Source organism: Pleurodeles waltl, chromosome 8, assembly GCF_031143425.1.
Source record: "Pleurodeles waltl isolate 20211129_DDA chromosome 8, aPleWal1.hap1.20221129, whole genome shotgun sequence".
NCBI lineage: Eukaryota > Metazoa > Chordata > Amphibia > Caudata > Salamandridae > Pleurodeles > Pleurodeles waltl.
The window spans coordinates 452,707,843-452,727,007 of NC_090447.1; the positions used below are offsets into that span (position 1 = coordinate 452,707,843).

The 19,165-nt window shown below is 48.9% G+C and overlaps 1 protein-coding gene across 1 annotated transcript in view; it reads left to right on the forward strand.

Annotated features, from left to right (window-relative positions):
• The window catches only part of EIF5B (eukaryotic translation initiation factor 5B), a 675,161-nt gene that overhangs the window by 505,559 nt on the left and 150,437 nt on the right, over positions 1-19,165 (forward strand). Inside the window, exon 15 of the mRNA XM_069204389.1 lies at positions 17,344-17,475. Coding sequence (XP_069060490.1) covers positions 17,344-17,475 — 132 coding nt within the window. The remainder of the gene's footprint in view (positions 1-17,343; positions 17,476-19,165) is intronic.

The following is a 19,165-nucleotide window of genomic DNA, read 5'->3' on the forward strand; positions in this document are numbered from 1 at the left end:
TATACTAGGTACGTAATTGGGTATACCATTATGCCAATTGTGGGGTGTAAAGAGTACACAGTCAACCAAATTCAGAGGGGAGCACACAATCACTGGGGTCCTGAATAGCAGGATCCCAGTGAAAACAGTCTTAAGCACACTGATAACAGGCACAAAGTTGGCTAACCATGCCAAAAAGAGTGCCTTTCCTACTAACCCCCCACCCCCCAACACACACAAACACACACAAGTCTGGTTTTCTCCTCTTGCCTGGATACGGAAGGGGCGCCCAACAACATCTGTTCGCCTCCAGGCACTGTGCTGCGCATGCTGCTCAGCCTCTGTGTGTCTGGGGACAGTGGATCAGGAAGCCAGCGGTCTAGTCAGTCAACACCCTAAACACCACCCTCCCCCTCCCTCCCGTGACATACAAATCTTCCTAACCTGATGCTTCCCCACCAGGGGCCAGTCGGAGGCAGGATTCGCCATCAACTGTCCCGCTTGCAGTCCATCATGTCAAACAGGTGGGCTTTGCAAATAGTCCGAAGGGGCTACTCCCTCCCCTTCAAGACTTCTCCTCCATCCATGCCACCAACCTACTGTTGGATGACATAGGATCACCTGTCACTTCTCTTCAAGGAGGTTGCAGATCTCAGCCTATGGGAGCTGTAGAGATGGTCCCTCTGCCAGAAGTAGGCCGTGGTTATTATTCTCACCACTTTCTGGTGCCCAAAAAGGAGAAGGGCCTCCGCCCTAATCTAGACCTTTGGTCCCTCAACCTCTTCCTCAAAAAGGAGAAATTCTAAATGCTCACTCTGCCTCAGGTTCTATCGGCCCTGGACCCAGGCGACTGAAAGGTAGCATTGGATTTGCAAGACTCTTGTTTCCATGTTCCCATCCTGCCTGCCTACAGACGTTACTTGCGGTTTGTGGTAGGTCACAAGCATTTTCAATTTACCATGCTCCCCTTTGGCCTTAACAGTGTCCCTCAGCTGTTTATCAAGGTGATGGCGGTGATCGCATCTCATCTGCGCAGGTCAGGGGTTTCAATCTTTCCCTACTTTGACAACTGGCTGTTGAAGGTGGGCTCACCCCAGGCTGCCATCGCCCACAGCCAGACTACGGCAGACCTCTTGTATTTGTTGGAGTTCACTATAAACGTTGCAAAGTCACACCTGGCTCCTTCTAAGGAGCTCCCTTTCATCGGAGCTGTTCTGGACACAATGCAGTTTCAGGCTTATCCTCCCGTGCGCCGAGTCCAGGATATTCAGGCTATGATCCAGATGTTTCATCTGGTATTCTCGATTTTGGTGAGAATGACTCTGAAGCTGCTGAGCCTCATTGCCTCCTGCATCCTGTTAGTAAAACATGCCAGATGGCATATGCAGGATCTGCAGTGGGACCTGAACTTCGAGTAGGCGCAGCATCATGGAAACCTCTCCGACACAGTTCACATCCCTGAGGGAACTACACAAGACCTGCAGTGGTGATTGAAGAACCTCGATTGTGTCAGAGGCAGATTATTCTCCCTTCCCCTATCAGATTTCACAGTAGTGACAGATGTCACTTTTGGGATGGGACAGCCATCTGGGGAGGTGGAGATCAGGGGTTCTCTAGTCTCCAGCGGAATCTGGACTCCATATCAACTTACTGGAGCTCCAGGCGATACGTCTAGCATTGAAGGCATTTCTTCCTATTATCAAAGGGAAGATAGTGAGGGTGTTCACAGACACCACCACCACAATGTGGTACTGCAACAAGCAGGGCGGTGTGGGGTCGTGGACCCTTTGTCAAGCGGCCCAGCGTCTCTGGACATGTCTGTCAGGTTCTCTGCACACCAGGGCTGACAAACATCTTTTGATGCCTAGCGGAGTGGCTTCTCCTTCCAGAGGTGGCACAAGGACTCCTTCAGCAGTGGGGAGAGCCTTGGTTAGATCTGTTCACCTCTGAAGAGAATGCTCAGTGTCAGGATTATTACGCGTTGGAGTTTCCAAGGCAGCACTCGCTTTGCAATGCTTTTCGCCACAAGTGGAGCTCAGGCCTCCTCTATGCCTTTCTGCCCATACCACTTCTGCCCAGAGTTCTCAAGAAAATCAGGAATGAACGACTCAGCCCAAGTAATCCTGATGGCTCCGGACTGGGCACGGACAGTCTGGTATTCCGAGCTTCTGAAAATGAGCATTGATCCTCCAATAAGGCTGGCCCTTCAGGAGGATCTTCTGCTGCATCAGCAGGGGAAGGTTCTCCACCCAAAATTGTCAACTGTGCGCCTTTATGCGTGGAGATTAAGTTGACAGCCTTCGACCTTCCTCCCAAAGTCTGTAAAGTTATTCTGGCAGCCAGGCGTCCCTCCACCAAGACGGTATATGCCTGTTGTTGGAAACACTATGTATATTATTGTACAGAAAGATCTATTGATCCTTTTTCTGCTACTCTCTCTGATAGTCTTCTCTTTATGTTGTCCCTTGCCCAGTAGGACTCTGCGTTGGGCACACTCAAGCGATATCTTTCTGTCTTATCGGCTTTTCTGCGCTTCCAGATCAGCCTTCTTTATTCAAATCTCCTAATGTAAATAGATTTCTTAAAGGGCTTGTACATATGTTTCCTCCTATGCACTTGTCATACCTCAGTGGGAATTAAATCTGGTACTCACATTTCTCTGTATGCTCCCTTTGATCCTTTGCACAATTGTCCCCTATGACTGCTCACCATCAAGACAGCCTTCTTAGTGGCAATAACATATGCCAGGAGGGTGAGTGAGATGCAGGCTCTTTTATATAAACCTCAGTATCTCACCATGTTTTTGGACAGAGTAGTGCTTCGCACTCGTGCGTCTTTTCTCCCTGAGGTGGTGACCCAGTTTCACCTTGGTCAGAACATCACTATGCCCACCGCATCTCTCTAAGAAAGAGGTGCAGATCCATCAACTGTACTGAAAATGAGCGTCGTTGTTCTATCTTGACCGCACAAAAGAGTTTCAGGTGGATGACCAAGTCTTTGTGTGGTATATGGGAGCAAGGAAAGGTCAGGCAGTGCTCAAACAACCCATTTCGTGCTGGGTCAATCTGATAGAGACTTCTAGCTGCAGATTCCTTACCTTTGAATTCCCGGGTGTCAGCTTCAAATCCGGAATTTTCCTGCTGAGCAGTACCCTTCGCGCACTGTCTGGTGGTGTCGTTCGGATCCGCGTGTGTCGTCCGGTTCCACGTGGCGTCGTCAGCGACGTTGGAGCCATCTGTGATGTCATAGTCTTCCATATAAGCACCACCCCTGCATGCGTACGTCAGGTCTTTTCCTTTCACACTGGTTAAGCGCAGATCCGGAAAGAGCTACCCTTTTTCTTTGATTGTCGAGGTTTTTCGCTTGATTGTTTAAACATGTCTTCCTGTAAGACAAGATTCAAGCCGTGTGGTGCATTTCATTGCACCATGTCGGTTACGGATCCGCACAGAGTGTTTCTGGTGTCTGGTAAAGGACCACTATTCGACATCGTGTTCCGACTTCGGTCGGTGCGACTCCGAGGAGGTCACGGTTCTGCAGTAGGAGGAGGTCGTGGCACCGCTCCCGGAGCCCCAAGTCCTCTTCCTCGCATTCGAGGTAATTCGATCTTTTCCGGGGACCAGAGCGACCCCCGCTCAGATAAGTTTTACAAGGCTATCCACCTTGTTTTAGAACGGGCTGCACCCTCAGGTGGGTCTTCAGGACCTGCGGGTGCAGCAGGGGCCCCATCGGATTCGACATCGGCAGCTTCGGCCTCAGTGCGGTTGGGGACCCCAGGATCCGATAGTGGATCCACACAGTCAACCTCCTCCGGCACCGTGTCCGATGTCAAAGCTTCCTCCACCACCGGCACCCACTGGTGATAGCCCCATCCTCATTCTGGATGAGCCGGAGCGATGTCGTATGACACCGACGGCGGCAATTAGGCCCAGATCGTTGCCTGAGCCTTATTGTGAACAGCCAGGTACAGGAGACAAGTGGGAGGGGTCTGAGGACCCTTTAGAGTGAATTTGAGCAAGAACAGGACTGTTATGAGGATCTAGGGGAAGCCAGTGGACTGGACACTTATCCAGATACTGGCATGCTCTCTCCTCCTAACTTGGCTATGGAGGAGGGGGCTTCTTATGCTATGGTGGTGCGTAAGGCAGCTGAGGTCTTTGACCTAGACTTGCCCACGGTGCCAGTCATGACGAATCTCCTGACAGAGGGTCTTCAACCGCGGGTGACTACATCAGAGCCGATGCTGCCCTTCAGTGAGGCCCTAACGGACGTCCTTCTGGGAACATGGTCCTAACCCAGCACAGGAGCTCCTATGAATAGGACGGTAAGCCGCCGCCATAGACCTGCTCCAAATTACCCTAGTTTCCTTACCCAACACCCCACCCCGGAGAGCTTGGTGGTCCAAGCCTTCACTTCCCCTGGTGTCTTCCCTTCCACCCCTCTCGATAGGGAATCCAAGAGGCTGGACCAACTTGGAAAGAAGTTGTTTTCTTCCTCCAGCCTGGCATTGAGGTCAGTAAAAACCTCTTGCCTATTGGGCCGTTTTTCCCATACTTTATGTGATACAGTGGCACAGGTGCTGCCCCAGGTCCCGGAGGGCGTACGGACACTCTCACCCAGGCTGTCAAGGATGTTAGAGATGCAGCCAAATTTTCAATCCGGTGTGGATTGGACACGACAGACTCGCTGGGTAGAGCAATTGCGTCGACAGTGGCCCTACGTCGCCGCGCTTGGCTTCGTTCTACTGGCTTTTCAGGGGAGATCCAGTCGAGTTTGATGGACACGCCCTATGATGGCTCTTGCCTTTTTGGTGAAAAGTCAGACTCGGCGCTTGAGAGGTTCAAGGATTCTCGAGCTACGGCCAGATCCTTGGGCCTCTCAGCACCAGCTTGACAGCAGTCTGTCTTCTGTCCCTTTTGAGGCTTCGGAAGGGACGCGGTACAATGCCAGCCACAATTTAGCCACCGTCCTCCTGCTTTACAGCATCCCGGGAGAGGACGTGGTTGTGGTACGGTCAGACCCAGACAATCTGGCCAGAGGTCGACCACCACACAGCCCCCCGTGACCGCACCCAAGCCCTCCTAGTGTGGTTCTGAAAGACCAAGTCCGTCCAGTTGGAGGGATCTAGGAAGTTGGCTCTGTATATACTATTTCAAAGTAAGAAATAGTGTGCACTGAGTCCAAGGGTTCCCCTTAAAGGTAAGATAGTGGCAAAATGAGATCATTCTAATGCTCTGTTTTGTGGTACTGTGGTCGAGCAGTAGGCTTATCAGAGGGTAGTGTTAAGCATTTGTTGTACACACACAGGCAATAAATGAGGAACGCACACTCAAAGACTTACTCCAGGCCAATAGGTTTTTCTATAGAAAAATATATTTTCTTAGTTTATTTTAAGAACCACAGGTTCAAGATTTGAAGTAAACACATAACATGCAAGGTACTTCACTGCAGTAACTTAGAAACTTTGAATAAAAGCAATATTATATACAGTCTTTGTAAAAATGGCAATAAGCTATTTTCAAAGTGGACACAGTACAAAAATGAACAGTTCCTGGGGAGGTAAGTAAAGGTTAGATTGTGAGGTAAGTAAAACACTTACAAGTCTCAGTCCTGGGACATAGGCAGCCCACCGTTGGGGGTTCAAGGCAACCCCAAAGTTACCACACCAGCAGCTCAGGACCAGTCAGGTGCAGAGGTCAAAGAGGTGCCCAAAACACATAGGTGCCTATGGAGAACACGGGTGCTCCGGTTCCAGTCTGCCAGCAGGTAAGTACCTGTGTCCTCGGGGGGGGGGAGACTGGTGGGGGGGGTTGTAGAGCACTGGGGGGACACAAGTAGGCACACAGAACACACCCTTAGCGGCACTGGGGCAGCCGGGTGTAGTGTGCAAAGCAGGCATCTGGTTTTGTATTGGTTTCAATGGCAGTGCAGGCAGGCCCGGGGGGGTCTTCTCGGGACAGCCACCACCTGGGTTAGGCAGAGGGTCGCCTGAGGGTCACTCCTGTGCTGAGGTTCAGTTCCTTCAGGTCTTGGGGGCTGCGGGTGCAGTGCTGGTTCCAGGCATCAGGTACCTTGTTACAGGCAGACGTGTCAGGGGGAGCCTCTGGATTCTCTCTGCAGGAGTCACTGTGGGGGTTCAGGGGGGTCGTCTCTGGCTACTCATGGGCTCGCAGTCGCCGGGGAGTCCTCCCTGTGGTGTTTGTTCTCTGGATCTCGAGCCGGGGGAGTTGGGTGCATCGTGTAAAGTCTCATGCTTCCTGCAGGAAACGTGCAGTCTTTGAAAGTTGCTTCTTTGTTGCAAAGAAGTTGCTGGTTTTGAGCAGGGCCACTGCTCATGGGAGTTTCTTGGTCCTTAAGTCCAGGGTAGTCCTCTGAGGCTTCAGAAGTCGCTGGTCCCTGTCGGATGCGTCGCTGGTTGCAAGTTTTAAAAGTTGGAGACAGGCCGGTAGGGCTGGGGACAAAGCAGTTGTTGTCATCCGTCTTATCTGCAGGCTTATAGGTCAACAGTCCTTCTTGTTTCTTCAGGTTGCAGGAATCTGATTTCCTGGGATCTGGGTGCCCCTAAATACAAAATTTAGGGGGGTGTTTAGGTCTGGGAGGGCAGTAGCCAATGGCTACTGTCCTTGAGAGTGGCTACACCCTCATTTTCTAAGTGGAAGAACCTGGAAGGGCCATCAGCATTGGCATGGGCAGTCCCAGGTCTGTGTTCCACTACAAAGTCCATTCCCTGTAGGAATATGAACCACCTCAACAGTTTAGGGTTTTCTCATTTAATTTAAATTAGCCATTTGAGAGGTCTATGGATAGTTAAAACTATGAAGCGAGTACCAAAAAGGTATGGTCTCAACTTCTTCAGGGACCAGACCACAGCAAAGGACTCTCTCTCAATGGCACTCCAACGCTGCTCCCTGGGGAGTAACCTCCTGCTAATAAAAGCAACAGCCTTGTCAAAGTCATTTGTTTGGGACAGGACAGCTCCTATCCCATGTTCAGATGCATCTGTCTGCACAATTAACTGCTTAGAGTAATCCGGAGCTTTCAAAACTGGTGCTGTACACATTGCTTGCTTCAGGGTGTCAAAGGCCTTTTGACAGTCCACGGTCCAGTTCACTTTCTTGGGCATTTTCTTGTAGGTAAGTTCTGTGAGGGATGTCACTATTGATCCATATCCCTTCACAAACCTCCTATACTACCCAGTCAAGCCAAGGAATGCCCTGACTTGAGTCTGGGTTTTTGAGCTACCCAGCCCAGAATAGTCTGGATCTTGGGTTGGAGTGGCTGAACTTGGCCTCCACCTACAAGGTGACCCAAGTAAACCACAGTACCCTGACCTACCTGACATTTAGATGCCTTTCTAGAGAGGCCTGCTGCTTACAGGGCCTGCAAAACCTTCTTCAGGTGATCCTGCCAGCTGGAGCTAAAGACAGCAATATCATCAAGATAAGCTGCACTAAAGGACTCCAAGCCAACAAGGACTTTATTCACCAACCTTTGGAAGGTGGCAGGGGCATTCTTTAAGCCAAAGGGCATCACAGTAAACTGGTAGTGCCCATCGGGTGTAGAGAATGCTGTTTTCTCTTTTTCTCCTGGTGCCATTTTTATTTGCCAGTACCCTGCTGTTCAGTCAAAGGTACTTAAGTATTTGGCAGCACCCGATTTGTCAATCAGTTCATCTGCTGTGGAATGGGGTGAACATCTGTCTTGGTGACAGAATTAAGTCCTCTGTAGTCCACACAAAACCTCATCTCTCTCTTACCATCTTTTGTGTGAGGTTTGGGGACCAAGACCACTGGGCTAGCCCAGGGACTGTCAGAGTGCTCAGTCACTCCCAACTTCAGCATCTTGTGGACTTCCACTTTGATGCTTTCCTTAACTTGATCAGACTGTCGAATATTTTGTTTTTGACAGGCATGCTGTCTCCTGTGTCCACATCATGTGTACACAGGTGTGTCTGACGAGGGGTTAGGGAAAAGAGCTCAGTAAACTGCTGGAGGACTTGCCTGCAGTCAGCCTGCTGTTGACCAGAGAGGGCGTCTGAATAGATCACTCCATCTACTGTGCCATCCTTAGGGTCAGTGGAGAGGAGATCAGGGAGAGGTTCACTCTCTGCTTCTTGGTCCTCATCTGTAACCATTAACATGTTAACATCTGCCCTATCATGGAAGAGTTTGAGGCAGTTAAAATGGATCACCCTCTTGGGGGTCCTGCTAGTGCGTAGGTCCACCAGGTAGGTGACCTGACTCTTCTTCTCTAGCACTGGGTAAGGGCCACTCCATTTGTCCTGAAGTGCCCTGGGAGCCACAGGCTCCTGAACCCAGACTTTCTGCCCTGGCTGAAACTCGACCATAGCAGCCTTTTGGTCATACCACATCTTCTGGAGCTGTTGGCTGGTCTCAAGGTTTTTGCTTGCCTTTTCCATGTACTCTGCCATCCTTGGACGTAGGCCTAGTACATAGTCCACCACATCTTGTTTAGGCTCATGGAGAGGTCTCGCCCAGCCTTCTTTTACAAGAGCTAGTGGTCCCCTAACAGGATGGCCAAACAGAAGTTAAAAGGGGAAAACCCTACTCCCTTCTGAGGCACCTCTCTGTAGGCGAAAATCAGGATTTGGCAAGAGGACATCCCATCTCCTTTTGAGTTTTTCAGGGAGCCCCATGATCATGTCCTTCAATGTCTTGTTAAATCTCTCAACAAGGCCATTGGTTTGTGGATGGTATGGTGAATTTGTAAGTCACCCCACACTCATTCAACATGTGTTTTAGGTAAGCTGATATGACGTTGGTGCCTCTGTCGGAAACCACCTCCTTAGGAAATACCACTCTGGTAAAAATACCAATGAGTGCTTTGGCTACTGCAGGGGCAGTAGTGGACCTAAGGGGAATTGCCTCAAGGTACCTAGTAGCATGATCCCCTACTACTAGGATATACTGATTCCCTGATGCTGTGGGAGGTTCAAGTGGACCCACTATATCCCCTCCTACTCTTTCAAAGGGGACACTGGGAATGGAATGAGGGGGTCCTTTGGATGGCCACCTGTCTTACCACTGGCTTGACAGGTGACACAGGAGGTACAAAACTCCTTTACCTTCTGGGACATATTGGGCCAATAGAAATGTTTGACTAACCTCTCCCATGTCTTGGTTTGTCCCAAATGCCCAGCAAGGGGAATGTCATGGGCTAAGGTCAGAATGAACTCCCGAACCTCCTGAGGCACTACCACTCTCCTAGTGGCACCATCACTTGCCTCAGTGTAAAGGAGTCCATCTTCCCAATAGACCCAGTGTGTTCCACTGACAATTCCTTTTCCTTGTTCAGCTGCTTGCTGTCTTAGGCCTTCAAGAGAGGGACAAGTTTCTTGCCCCTTGCACAGCTGTTCCCTTGAGGGTGCCCCTGGGCCTAAGAGCTCAACCTGGTAAAGTTATAGCTCCATGGACTCCGTTCCCTCAGGGGATATAACTTCTTCCTGAGAAGAGAGGTTCTGTTTATTTGTGCTGAAGCTGGTTCCCCAGTCTTTTTTCCTACTGTTGATTCCACCTGGAGAGTGGCTATTCCAGTGCTAACTGGAGTAGTAGTTGAAATGGAACCTTTCTTGGGACAGGCCTTGTCTCCAGTTTGGTGTCCATGCTGACTACAGCTGTGGCACCAGTCCTTTTTGGGATTAACGTTTTTACCCTTGTACCCAAATGAGGATTGTGAAGAGGCTTTGGACCCACCCTCCTGAGCAAGTTTTTGGGGCCTTGTAGAAGACGCTTTACTTTTTCCCTTCGACGTCTCAACACTCTTCCCCTGGGGAGGCTTTGTGACCCCTGTCTTCTGGTCACCCCCTGTTGAGTGCTTGGTCACCCTTGTTTTGGCCCAGTGGTCTGCCTTCTTTCCCAATTCTTGGGGAGAAATTGGACCAAGGTCTACCAGATGCTGATGCAGTTTATCATTGAAACAATTACTTAAAAGGTGTTCCTTCATAAACAAATTATACAGCCCTTCATAATCATTTACACCACTGCCATTAATCCAACCATCTAGTGTTTTGACTGAGTAGTCAACAAAATCAACCCAGGACTAGCTCGAGGATTTTTGACCCCCCCCCCCCACACCCCCGAACCTAATCCTGTACCCTCAATCAGGATAGCCTTCATGAGGTCATAGGATTCTGCATCTTTACCAGAGTGTGTGAAGAGTCTATCCCTACACTTTCCAGTCAACATTTGCCAAAGGAGAGCGCCCCAGTGAGATTTGTTTACTTTTCTGGTTGCACAAGCCCTCTCAAAAGCTGTGAACCATTTGGTGATATCATCACTATCTTCATATTTTGTTACAATCCCTTTGGGGATTTTTAGCATGTCAGTACTTTCTCTGACCCTATTTGTTGCTGCCACCATTGATGGGAGCTAAACCCAGCTCTTGTCTTTCCCTCTCTATGGCTAGGAGCTGTCTCTCCAAAGCCAGTCCTTTGGCCATCCTGGCTAACAGGAGGTCATCTTCATTGAGGCTGCCAGTACCAGTATACCTGGTTAGCAGGGTCCCAGCACACTCAGTGAAGACGGAGACGATAACTGATTTGGCCCCAGCCCCACCGGCCTGTCTCCCTACTTCGACGAAAACTGTAACAGCGACGCATCCAACAGGGACCAGCGACCTCTGAAGCCTCAGAGGACTTCCCTGCATCCAAAGGACCAAGAAGCTCCCGATAACAGGAGCCCTGTTCAACAAACTGCAACTTTCTGCAACAAAGAAGCAACTTCAAAGACTTTACGTTTCCCGCCGGAAGAGTGAAACTCTCCACTCTGGACCCGACGCCCCCGGCTCGACCTGCGGAAAACTAACGCTACAGGGAGGACTCCCTGGCGACTGCGAGCCCGTGAGTAGCCAGGGTTGACCGCCCTGAGCCCCCACAGTGATGCCTGCAGAGAAAATCCAGAGGCTCCCCCTGACCGCGACTGCCTGTTACAAGGGACCCATCGCCTGGAACCAACACTGCACCCGCAGCCCCAAGGACCTGAAGGATCCGAACTCCAGTGCAGGAGCGACCCCCAGGCAACCCTATACCTAGCACAGGTGGTGGCAACCCCGAGGAGCCCTCCCCCCCCTCCCACCCCCCCTCCCCCGTGCCCGCCTGCAGCGTTGAAGAGACCCCCGGGTCTCCCCATTGCTTTCAATGCAAAACCCGACGCCTGTTTGCACTCTGCACCCGGCCACCCCTGTGCCGCTGAGGGTGTACTTTCTGTGCCTGCTTGTGCCCTGCAAAACCCCCCCTGGTCTGCCTTCCGAGGACGCAGGTACCTACCTGCTGGCAGACTGGATCCGGGGCACCCCTGTTTCCATTGAAGCCTATGTGTGTGTATACAACAAATGCTTAACACTACCCTCTGATAAGCCTACTGCTCGACCACACTACCACAAAATAGAGCATTAGAATTATCTCTTTTTGCCACTATCTTACCTCTAAGGTGACTGTGTGCACACTGTTTCTTACTTTGAAATAGTATATACAGAACCAACTTCCTACATGGAGGATTTCTAAAGGCAGGGGTCACCTCAGCTCAGGGCACCTTAGGGGCTGTCCTGACTGGTGGGTAACTCCTCCTTGTTTTTCTCATTATCTCCTCCAGCCTTGCTGACAAAAGTGGGGGCAGTGGATGGAGGTGCGGGCATCTCCACTAGCTGGGATGCCCTGGTGCGCTGTAACAAAAGGGGTGAGCCTTGAGGCTCACTGCCAGGTGTTACAGTTCCTGCAGGGGGAGGTGTGAAGCACCTCCACCCAGTACAGGATTTGTTCCTGGCCACAGAGTGATAAAGGCACTCTCCCCGTGGGGCCAGCAACATGTCTGGTGTGTGGCAGGCTGGCAGAAACTGGTCAGCCTACACTAGAAGTCAGATTGGTATTCAGGGGGCATCTCTAAGATGCCGTCTGGATGTATGTTACAATAAATTGCACACTGGCATCAATGTGCATTTATTGTGCTGAGAAGTTGGATACCAAACTTCCCAGTTTTCAGTGTAGCCATTATGGAACTGTGGAGTTCGTGTTTGACAGACTCCCAGACCATATACTCTTATGACTACCCTGCACTTACAGTTCCTAAGGTTTGGTTTGACACTGTCCCTGGGGCCCTGTAACACCAGGGTTGAGCCTTTGAGGCTCACTGACTGGTGTTACAGTTCCTGCAGGGGGAGGTGAGAAGCACCTCCACCCAGGACAGACTTTGTTCCTGGCCACAGGGTGACAAAGGCACTCACCCCATGTGGCCAGAAACCCGTCTGGATGTGGCAGGCTGGCAGAAACTGGTCAGCTTGACACTAGGAGTTGGACTGGTATACAGGGGGCATCTCTAAGATGCTCTCTGGGGGCATTTTCAATAATTCCCACACTGGCATCAGTGTGGATTTATTGTGCTGAGAAGTTTGATACCAAACTTTCCAGAATTCAGTGTAGCCATTATGAAGCTGTGGAGTTTGTGATTGACCGACTCCCAGACCATATACTCTTCATGGCTACCCTGCACTGTGCAGTATCGGGCCTATCCTCCCGAGCAGCGAGTCCAGGATGTTTAGGTTATGATACCAATGTTACGGCCTCTATCCTGGATTTCGGTGGAATAGACTCTGAGGCTCCTGGGACTCATGGCTTCCTGCATCCTTTTGGTTAAACATGCCAGATGGCATATTAGAGCTCTGCAGTGGGACCTGAAGTTCCAATGGCACAGCATCAGGGAAATCTTACAGATGTGGTTCAGATCTCAGAGGGAACTGCAAAGGATCTGCAGTGGTGGTTAATAGATTGAGATTGTATCAAAGGAAGACTCCTCTTCCTTCCCCAACCAGATCTAACAGTAGTGACTGATGCATCACTTCTGGGATGGGGCGGCCATCTGGGAGAGGTGGAGATTAGGGTGTCTGGCTGAATCCGGGCTCCATATCGACTTGTTTGAGCTTTGAACGATCCGGCTAGCATTAAAAGCATTTCTTCCTGTTGTGAATGGGAAGGTAGTGCAGGTGTTCACGGGCAACACTACCGCAATGTGGTACTGCAACAAGCAGGGCAGTGTGGGGTCGTGGACCCTTTGTCAAGAGGCTCTGCGTCTCTGGACGTTGCTGGAACAGCAGGGCATAACCCTGATGGTTCAACACCTGGCAGGTTCTCTGAATGCCAGGACGGACGAACTCAGCCGGCGTGCTTAGTGGATCACAAGTGGTTTCTCAATCCGGAGGTGGCACACGGACTCTTTCAGCAGTGGAGAGAGCCTAGGTTAGATCGGTTTGCCTCCGCAGAGAACACTCAATGTCAGCAGTTTTGCGTGTTGGAGTTTCATAGGGGGCTACCGCTAGGCAACGCTTTTCATCGCAAGTGGACGTCAGGCCTCCTGTACGCCTTTTCTCCCATACCACTTCTGCCCAGAGTTCTCAAGAAAATCAAGAACGACAGGGCCCAAGTAATCCTAGTGGCTCCGGATTGGGCACGAAGAGTCTGGTATCCAGAGCTTCTCAAAATGAGCATCAGTCCTCCAATCAGGTTGTTTCTTCGAGAGGAGCTTCTGTCGCAGCAGCAGGGGAAGGTTCTCCATCCAAAGCTGTCAACTTTGCGGCTTCATGCGTGGAGGTTGAGTGGCGACAGTTGATGGTTTATGACCTCCCTCCCGAAGCCTGTGATGTCATTCTGGCAGCCAGGCGTCCCTCTACTAAGTTGATTTACGACTGCCGGTGGAAACGTTTTGTTTCATATTGTACAGAGAGTTCTATTGATCCTCTTTCTTCTTCTCTTTCTAATATCCTTCTGTTTATACTATCACTCGCCTAACAGGGTTCCTCCCTAGGGTCTCTTAAGGGCTATCTTGCTGCCTTATTGGCTTTTCTACACTTGCCCAATCAACCATCTTTGTTTAAGTCTCCCATTGTACAGAGATTCTTAAAATGGCTTGTGCGTATGTTTCCATCTGTGCCTTTTGTGATGCCCCAGTGGGACCTTAATCTAGTACTCACTTTTCTGATGTGTGCTCCTTTTGAGCCTTTACAAAACTGTCCTCTCCAGCTGCTCCCTATTAAAACAGCCTTCTTAGTGACGAACACGTCTGCCAGGAGAGTGAGTGAGCTGCAGGCTTTATCATCGAAATCGCAGTATCTCACGATGTATCCTGATAAAGTAGTCCTCAGAACTCGTGCCTCTTTCCTCCCCAGGCTGGTGACCCTTTTCCATCTGGGTCAAAATATCACCCTGCCCACCTTCTTTGCGCCACCGCATCCCTCTAAGGAAGAGGAGCGTCTCTATCGGCTGGACTCAGAAAGAGCGTTATCGTTCTACCTTGACTGCACAAAAGAGTTCCGGGTGGACCACCAACTCTTTGTGGGATACGTTGGTGCAAAGAAGGGTCGGGCAGTAGAGAAACAATCCATTTCGCGCTGGGTCGTTCTCTGTATAAAGATTTGCTATGCTTTGGTTAAGAAGCAGCCTCCAGACTGCTTGAGGGCTCACTCTACCACAGGGAAAGCTGCTACCACTGCGTTGGCTCGTGGCATTCCGGTACTTGACATCTGCAGCTGCAACGTGGGCTTCCTTGCACACATTTGCAAGACACTACTGCGAGGATAGCCAGTTAGGAGAGTGGGGCATTTTGCCAATCGGTCCTGCAGGACTTCTTGGTGTGACGTATATCCTCCCGACCCACCACCAGGAGTTATACATTGGGTATCTATCTAAGGTAAGAAATGTGCAGCTAGAAGTCTCAATCAGATGAACAAGTTACTTGCCTTCGGTAAGGAATTATCTGGTAGAGACTCTATCGAGCTGCAGATTTTTTACACCCACCCAGGCCTCCCCGCTCTGCAGACATATACATCATGTTTTCATATTTTTCCCTTTCTCAGTGCTGATGCCAGGGAATTCTAGGGTAATGGAATCTGCAGCTACATAGTCGCTACCACATAATTTGTTACTGAAGGTAAGTAACTTGTTCTTCTCTGCATAAAAAATCTTCTACTGTCTGGCCACAAATCAGCCTCCTGTGGGCTTGAGGGCTTATTCCACCCAGGGGCAAAGCTGCTACCACTGTTAGCAAGAGGCGTACCAGTCCTGAACACCTGTCAGGCTGTGGTGTGGGTTTCTCTGCACATGTTTGCCAAATACTACCTCCCGGACAGTCAGGTCCGCAGAGACGGGCACTTTGCCTGTTCGGTTCTACAGGGCTTTTTAGTCTGAAGTGAATTTGTCTGCAGCCACCGGAAGGAGGTTATGGCTTGGGTATCAATTCTGAAGGTAAGTAATCTGCAGCTGTAAGTGAGACGATCAAGTTACTTACCTTCGGTAACGCATTATCTGGTAGAGACTATATCTAGCTGCAGATTCCTTACAACCATCCATGCCTCCCTGCTCTGCGTACTTATTTACTAGGGTTAAGGATTGTTCTTTTCAGGGCCCTAGTTTTTTCTCACAGGCAAAACTATTGGTTCTTTCCATGGCTTTGCGCTTCTGGCATGGAAGTTTGTGGAAAAGTACTGACGAACGCGTGCCTGCGTTGTGCCCTTATAGGCAACAGTGACGTCACGGGCAGCTCCAATGATGCTGACGATGCCTTGTGGATCCAAACGAAATCACCTGGCGACGCCAGCAAGGGTATTGTTCAGCAAAAGTTACAGATTCGAAGCTGACGCCTGGAAATTCTAAAGGTAAGGAATCTGCTGCTAGATAGAGGTTCTACCACATAATGCGTTACTGAAGGTAAGTAACTTGTACGATCGTACTCCTGTGCTCCTACTGGACGATGGACAGCAGACTGGATCATTCATCTCTTTGATATTACTGTATAGAGACAAGGCTTTCAGTAGGGCCTGATGGGCATATTGATTGACCCACTTAAAATGTTATGTCACCATAAAAAGTTTTTATAAAATAAGTTTGGCTTTTCTTTTCAAACATATGTACAATATAAGGAGTGATATTAAAGCAGTTTTAAGCTGGTTCCCCATCCCAATATGTCCTACCTGGTCACCCCCGTTTCTGTTTCTAATTTCTGGCCTTCCTTTTCAAGACCTCTGTGTCCGAGTTCTCTTTGTACAGATTTTAATTTCAGCACTATCTCAGAAGATGTAGGTGCCCTATTGATGTCTTTTAGGTGACAGCCCTTCAATTCAACACTGTTCCAACGTGGCTCCTATATCATTTTCCTGCCTATTTTGTTTCCTCCTTTGCAGTGATTATTAACCCCTCTGTAAGAGAAATGGGTAAAGTAGGGTGATTTCTCCCAGTGGCAAATAGGCTGTACTTGTAGATCACAGCATTGCTAGGGATTTTGATAAAGTTTGTTCTGCTTGCTTTCTGCACGACTTTGATATAAATGGACTCTGATCTGTAACCAGTACTTCAAAAATACTGTAGGTGTCAGGGATACCACAAATAGTTGTTTTTCAACCCTCTTAGCTAGTAGAATAAATGAGTCAACCTAGTCTACTTGAATCCCTCATTGTACAAGTTGAATAACTGCAGGGGTCTCCTACAACTGTGTATGTTAAACATGTACATGAGGCTGTTGATATAGCTCTTCAGAAGCATAACCTACTATTCAGTTGGTACACTGATGTGTTAAACATTTTGAGGGACAGTAAGAAGAACTTTGCCCATTCATCGGCATGCCAGAAACCACTGTCAAAATGGATGATACAAAATTAGCTCCAGGTTATTTGTAACATGCAAGTTATTGTTTTGGATATAGAACAGTCTCAACAAAAGGCTGTTCTTGGGTTTGCCACTGTCAAAGGCAAAGTAAAAAAAAAAAAATAAAAAAAAAATAAAAAAAAAAACCTTGAATTATTTCCTGATACCATCTTTCCAATGACTGTCAAAGTGGATTATGTAGTTAAAAGCATCCTATAACCTTTGAACTTTTACATTTATGAGCTATACTTATCGGACTTCAAGGAACACCAGCACTTTTCTAATGTCACTGCTGTTCAGTGGAAGATGCGTTTGAAGGTATATTTCTAGGGTATCTGGTAGACCAATAGAATATTGTGAAAGGGGTTGCGTATTTTATTTTGTTACTCACCCCCTGATTAGTAGAAAGGTATGGGAGTGTGGTAAGTTATTTCTTATCAGCTTTATCTTTAAATCCTTCAATGCCAAACCTAGAGCTGGAATAAAATGTGTGGGCTAGTTAGTAAACACCAGTGGTCTAAAAACACCCTTGCTTTAGGGTATCGCACTGTGTTGAAATAAGTCTTCTCCAAAATAAAGAAACCTTTTTGTTGTACAAAAGTGAGTTATTGAAGTTGTGGTGTCACTGAACCCCTGGCTTTCCTCTTTTATGATTCAATACTGTGATTACACTGATTTCCTTGTCAAAGGACCTAACGACTTGTCATCTTTGTGTTCATTAGATTGATAGGTTATATGACTGGAAAAAGAGTCCCGACACAGATGTGGTAACTGCTTTAAAAAAGCAAAAGAAGAACACGAAAGATGAATTTGAGGAACGAACAAAGGCGATTATTGTAGAATTTGCACAACAGGTACGTACTTAATTTTGGATAAAAATGTTAGGCAAATGGGAGGTGATATATAAATAACTTTGTGATTGATTAGTTTATGTAATGTGGTTGTTCAGCAGTTCCAGATGTGTGACACAGGCAGGCATTGCCAGTAGCAATACTTGCTGGAGGATGTCGTTAGTAAAAACACCAAACACACAAAAGATGATGGGCAAAATGCTGGCAGTCTTTCTGGATAGATTTTCTTTTTTGTTTACCCATTATGCCATTCTAGACCAAGGCCTGCCCTGTGCTGATGAGTACTGACCCTGCTCCTCATAGGAACAGTCTACCCCAAAATGCCAGAAGAGGTGTCGTTCAGATGGGAACAAAAGGTCATTTAAATCTAGCTTGGATCCTCTGCAGAGCTAGCAAGAGTCCACGCCTGGGCATACCGTTGTTCACTTAGGGCCTTACATTAAACACACAAAAGTTGATGGAAGCAATATTTGTAAGTAAATGTAGGAAGTTGGCTCTGTATGTGCTATTTCAAAGTAAGGAATAGCATGCACAGAGTCCAAGGGTTCCCCTTAGAGGTAAAATAGTGGTAAAAATAGATAATACCAATGCTCTATTTTGTGGTAGTGTGGTCGAGCAGTAGGCTTATCCAAGGAGTAGTGTTAAGCATTTGTTGTACATACACATAGACAATAAATGAGGTACACACACTCAGAGACAAATCCAGCCAATAGGTTTTTGTATAGAAAAATATATTTTCTTAGTTTATTTTAAGAACCACAGGTTCAAATTTAACATATAATATCTTGTTTGAAAGGTATTGCAGGTAAGTACATTAGGAACTTTAAATCATAAAAATAGCATGTATACTTTTCAAGTTATTGACAAATAGCTGTTTTAAAAGTGGACACTTAGTGCAATTTTCACAGTTCCTAGGGGAGGTAAGTTTTGGTTAGTTTTACCAGGTAAGTAAGACACTTACAGGGTTCAGTTCTTGGTCCAAGGTAGCCCACCGTTGGGGGTTCAGAGCAACCCCAAAGTCACCACACCAGCAGCTCAGGGCCGGTCAGGTGCAGAGTTCAAAGTGGTGCCCAAAACACATAGGCTAGAATGGAGAGAAGGGGGTGCCCCGGTTCCGGTCTGCTTGCAGGTAAGTACCCGCGTCTTCGGAGGGCAGACCAGGGGGGTTTTGTAGGGCACCGGGGGGGACACAAGTCCACACAGAAATTTCACCCTCAGCAGCGCGGGGGCGGCCGGGTGCAGTGTAGAAACAGGCGTCGGGTTCGCAATGTTAGTCTATGAGAGATCTCGGGATCTCTTCAGCGCTGCAGGCAGGCAAGGGGGGGATTCCTCGGGGAAACCTCCACTTGGGCAAGGGAGAGGGACTCCTGGGGGTCACTTCTCCAGTGAAAGTCCGGTCCTTCAGGTCCTGGGGGCTGCGGGTGCAGGGTCTCTCCCAGGCGTCGGGACTTTGGATTCAAAGAGTCGCGGTCAGGGGAAGCCTCGGGATTCCCTCTGCAGGCGGCGCTGTGGGGGCTCAGGGGGGACAGGTTTTGGTACTCACAGTATCAGAGTAGTCCTGGGGTCCCTCCTGAGGTGTTGGATCTCCACCAGCCGAGTCGGGGTCGCCGGGTGCAGTGTTGCAAGTCTCACGCTTCTTGCGGGGAGCTTTCAGGGTTCTTTCAAAGCTGCTGGAAACAAAGTTGCAGCCTTT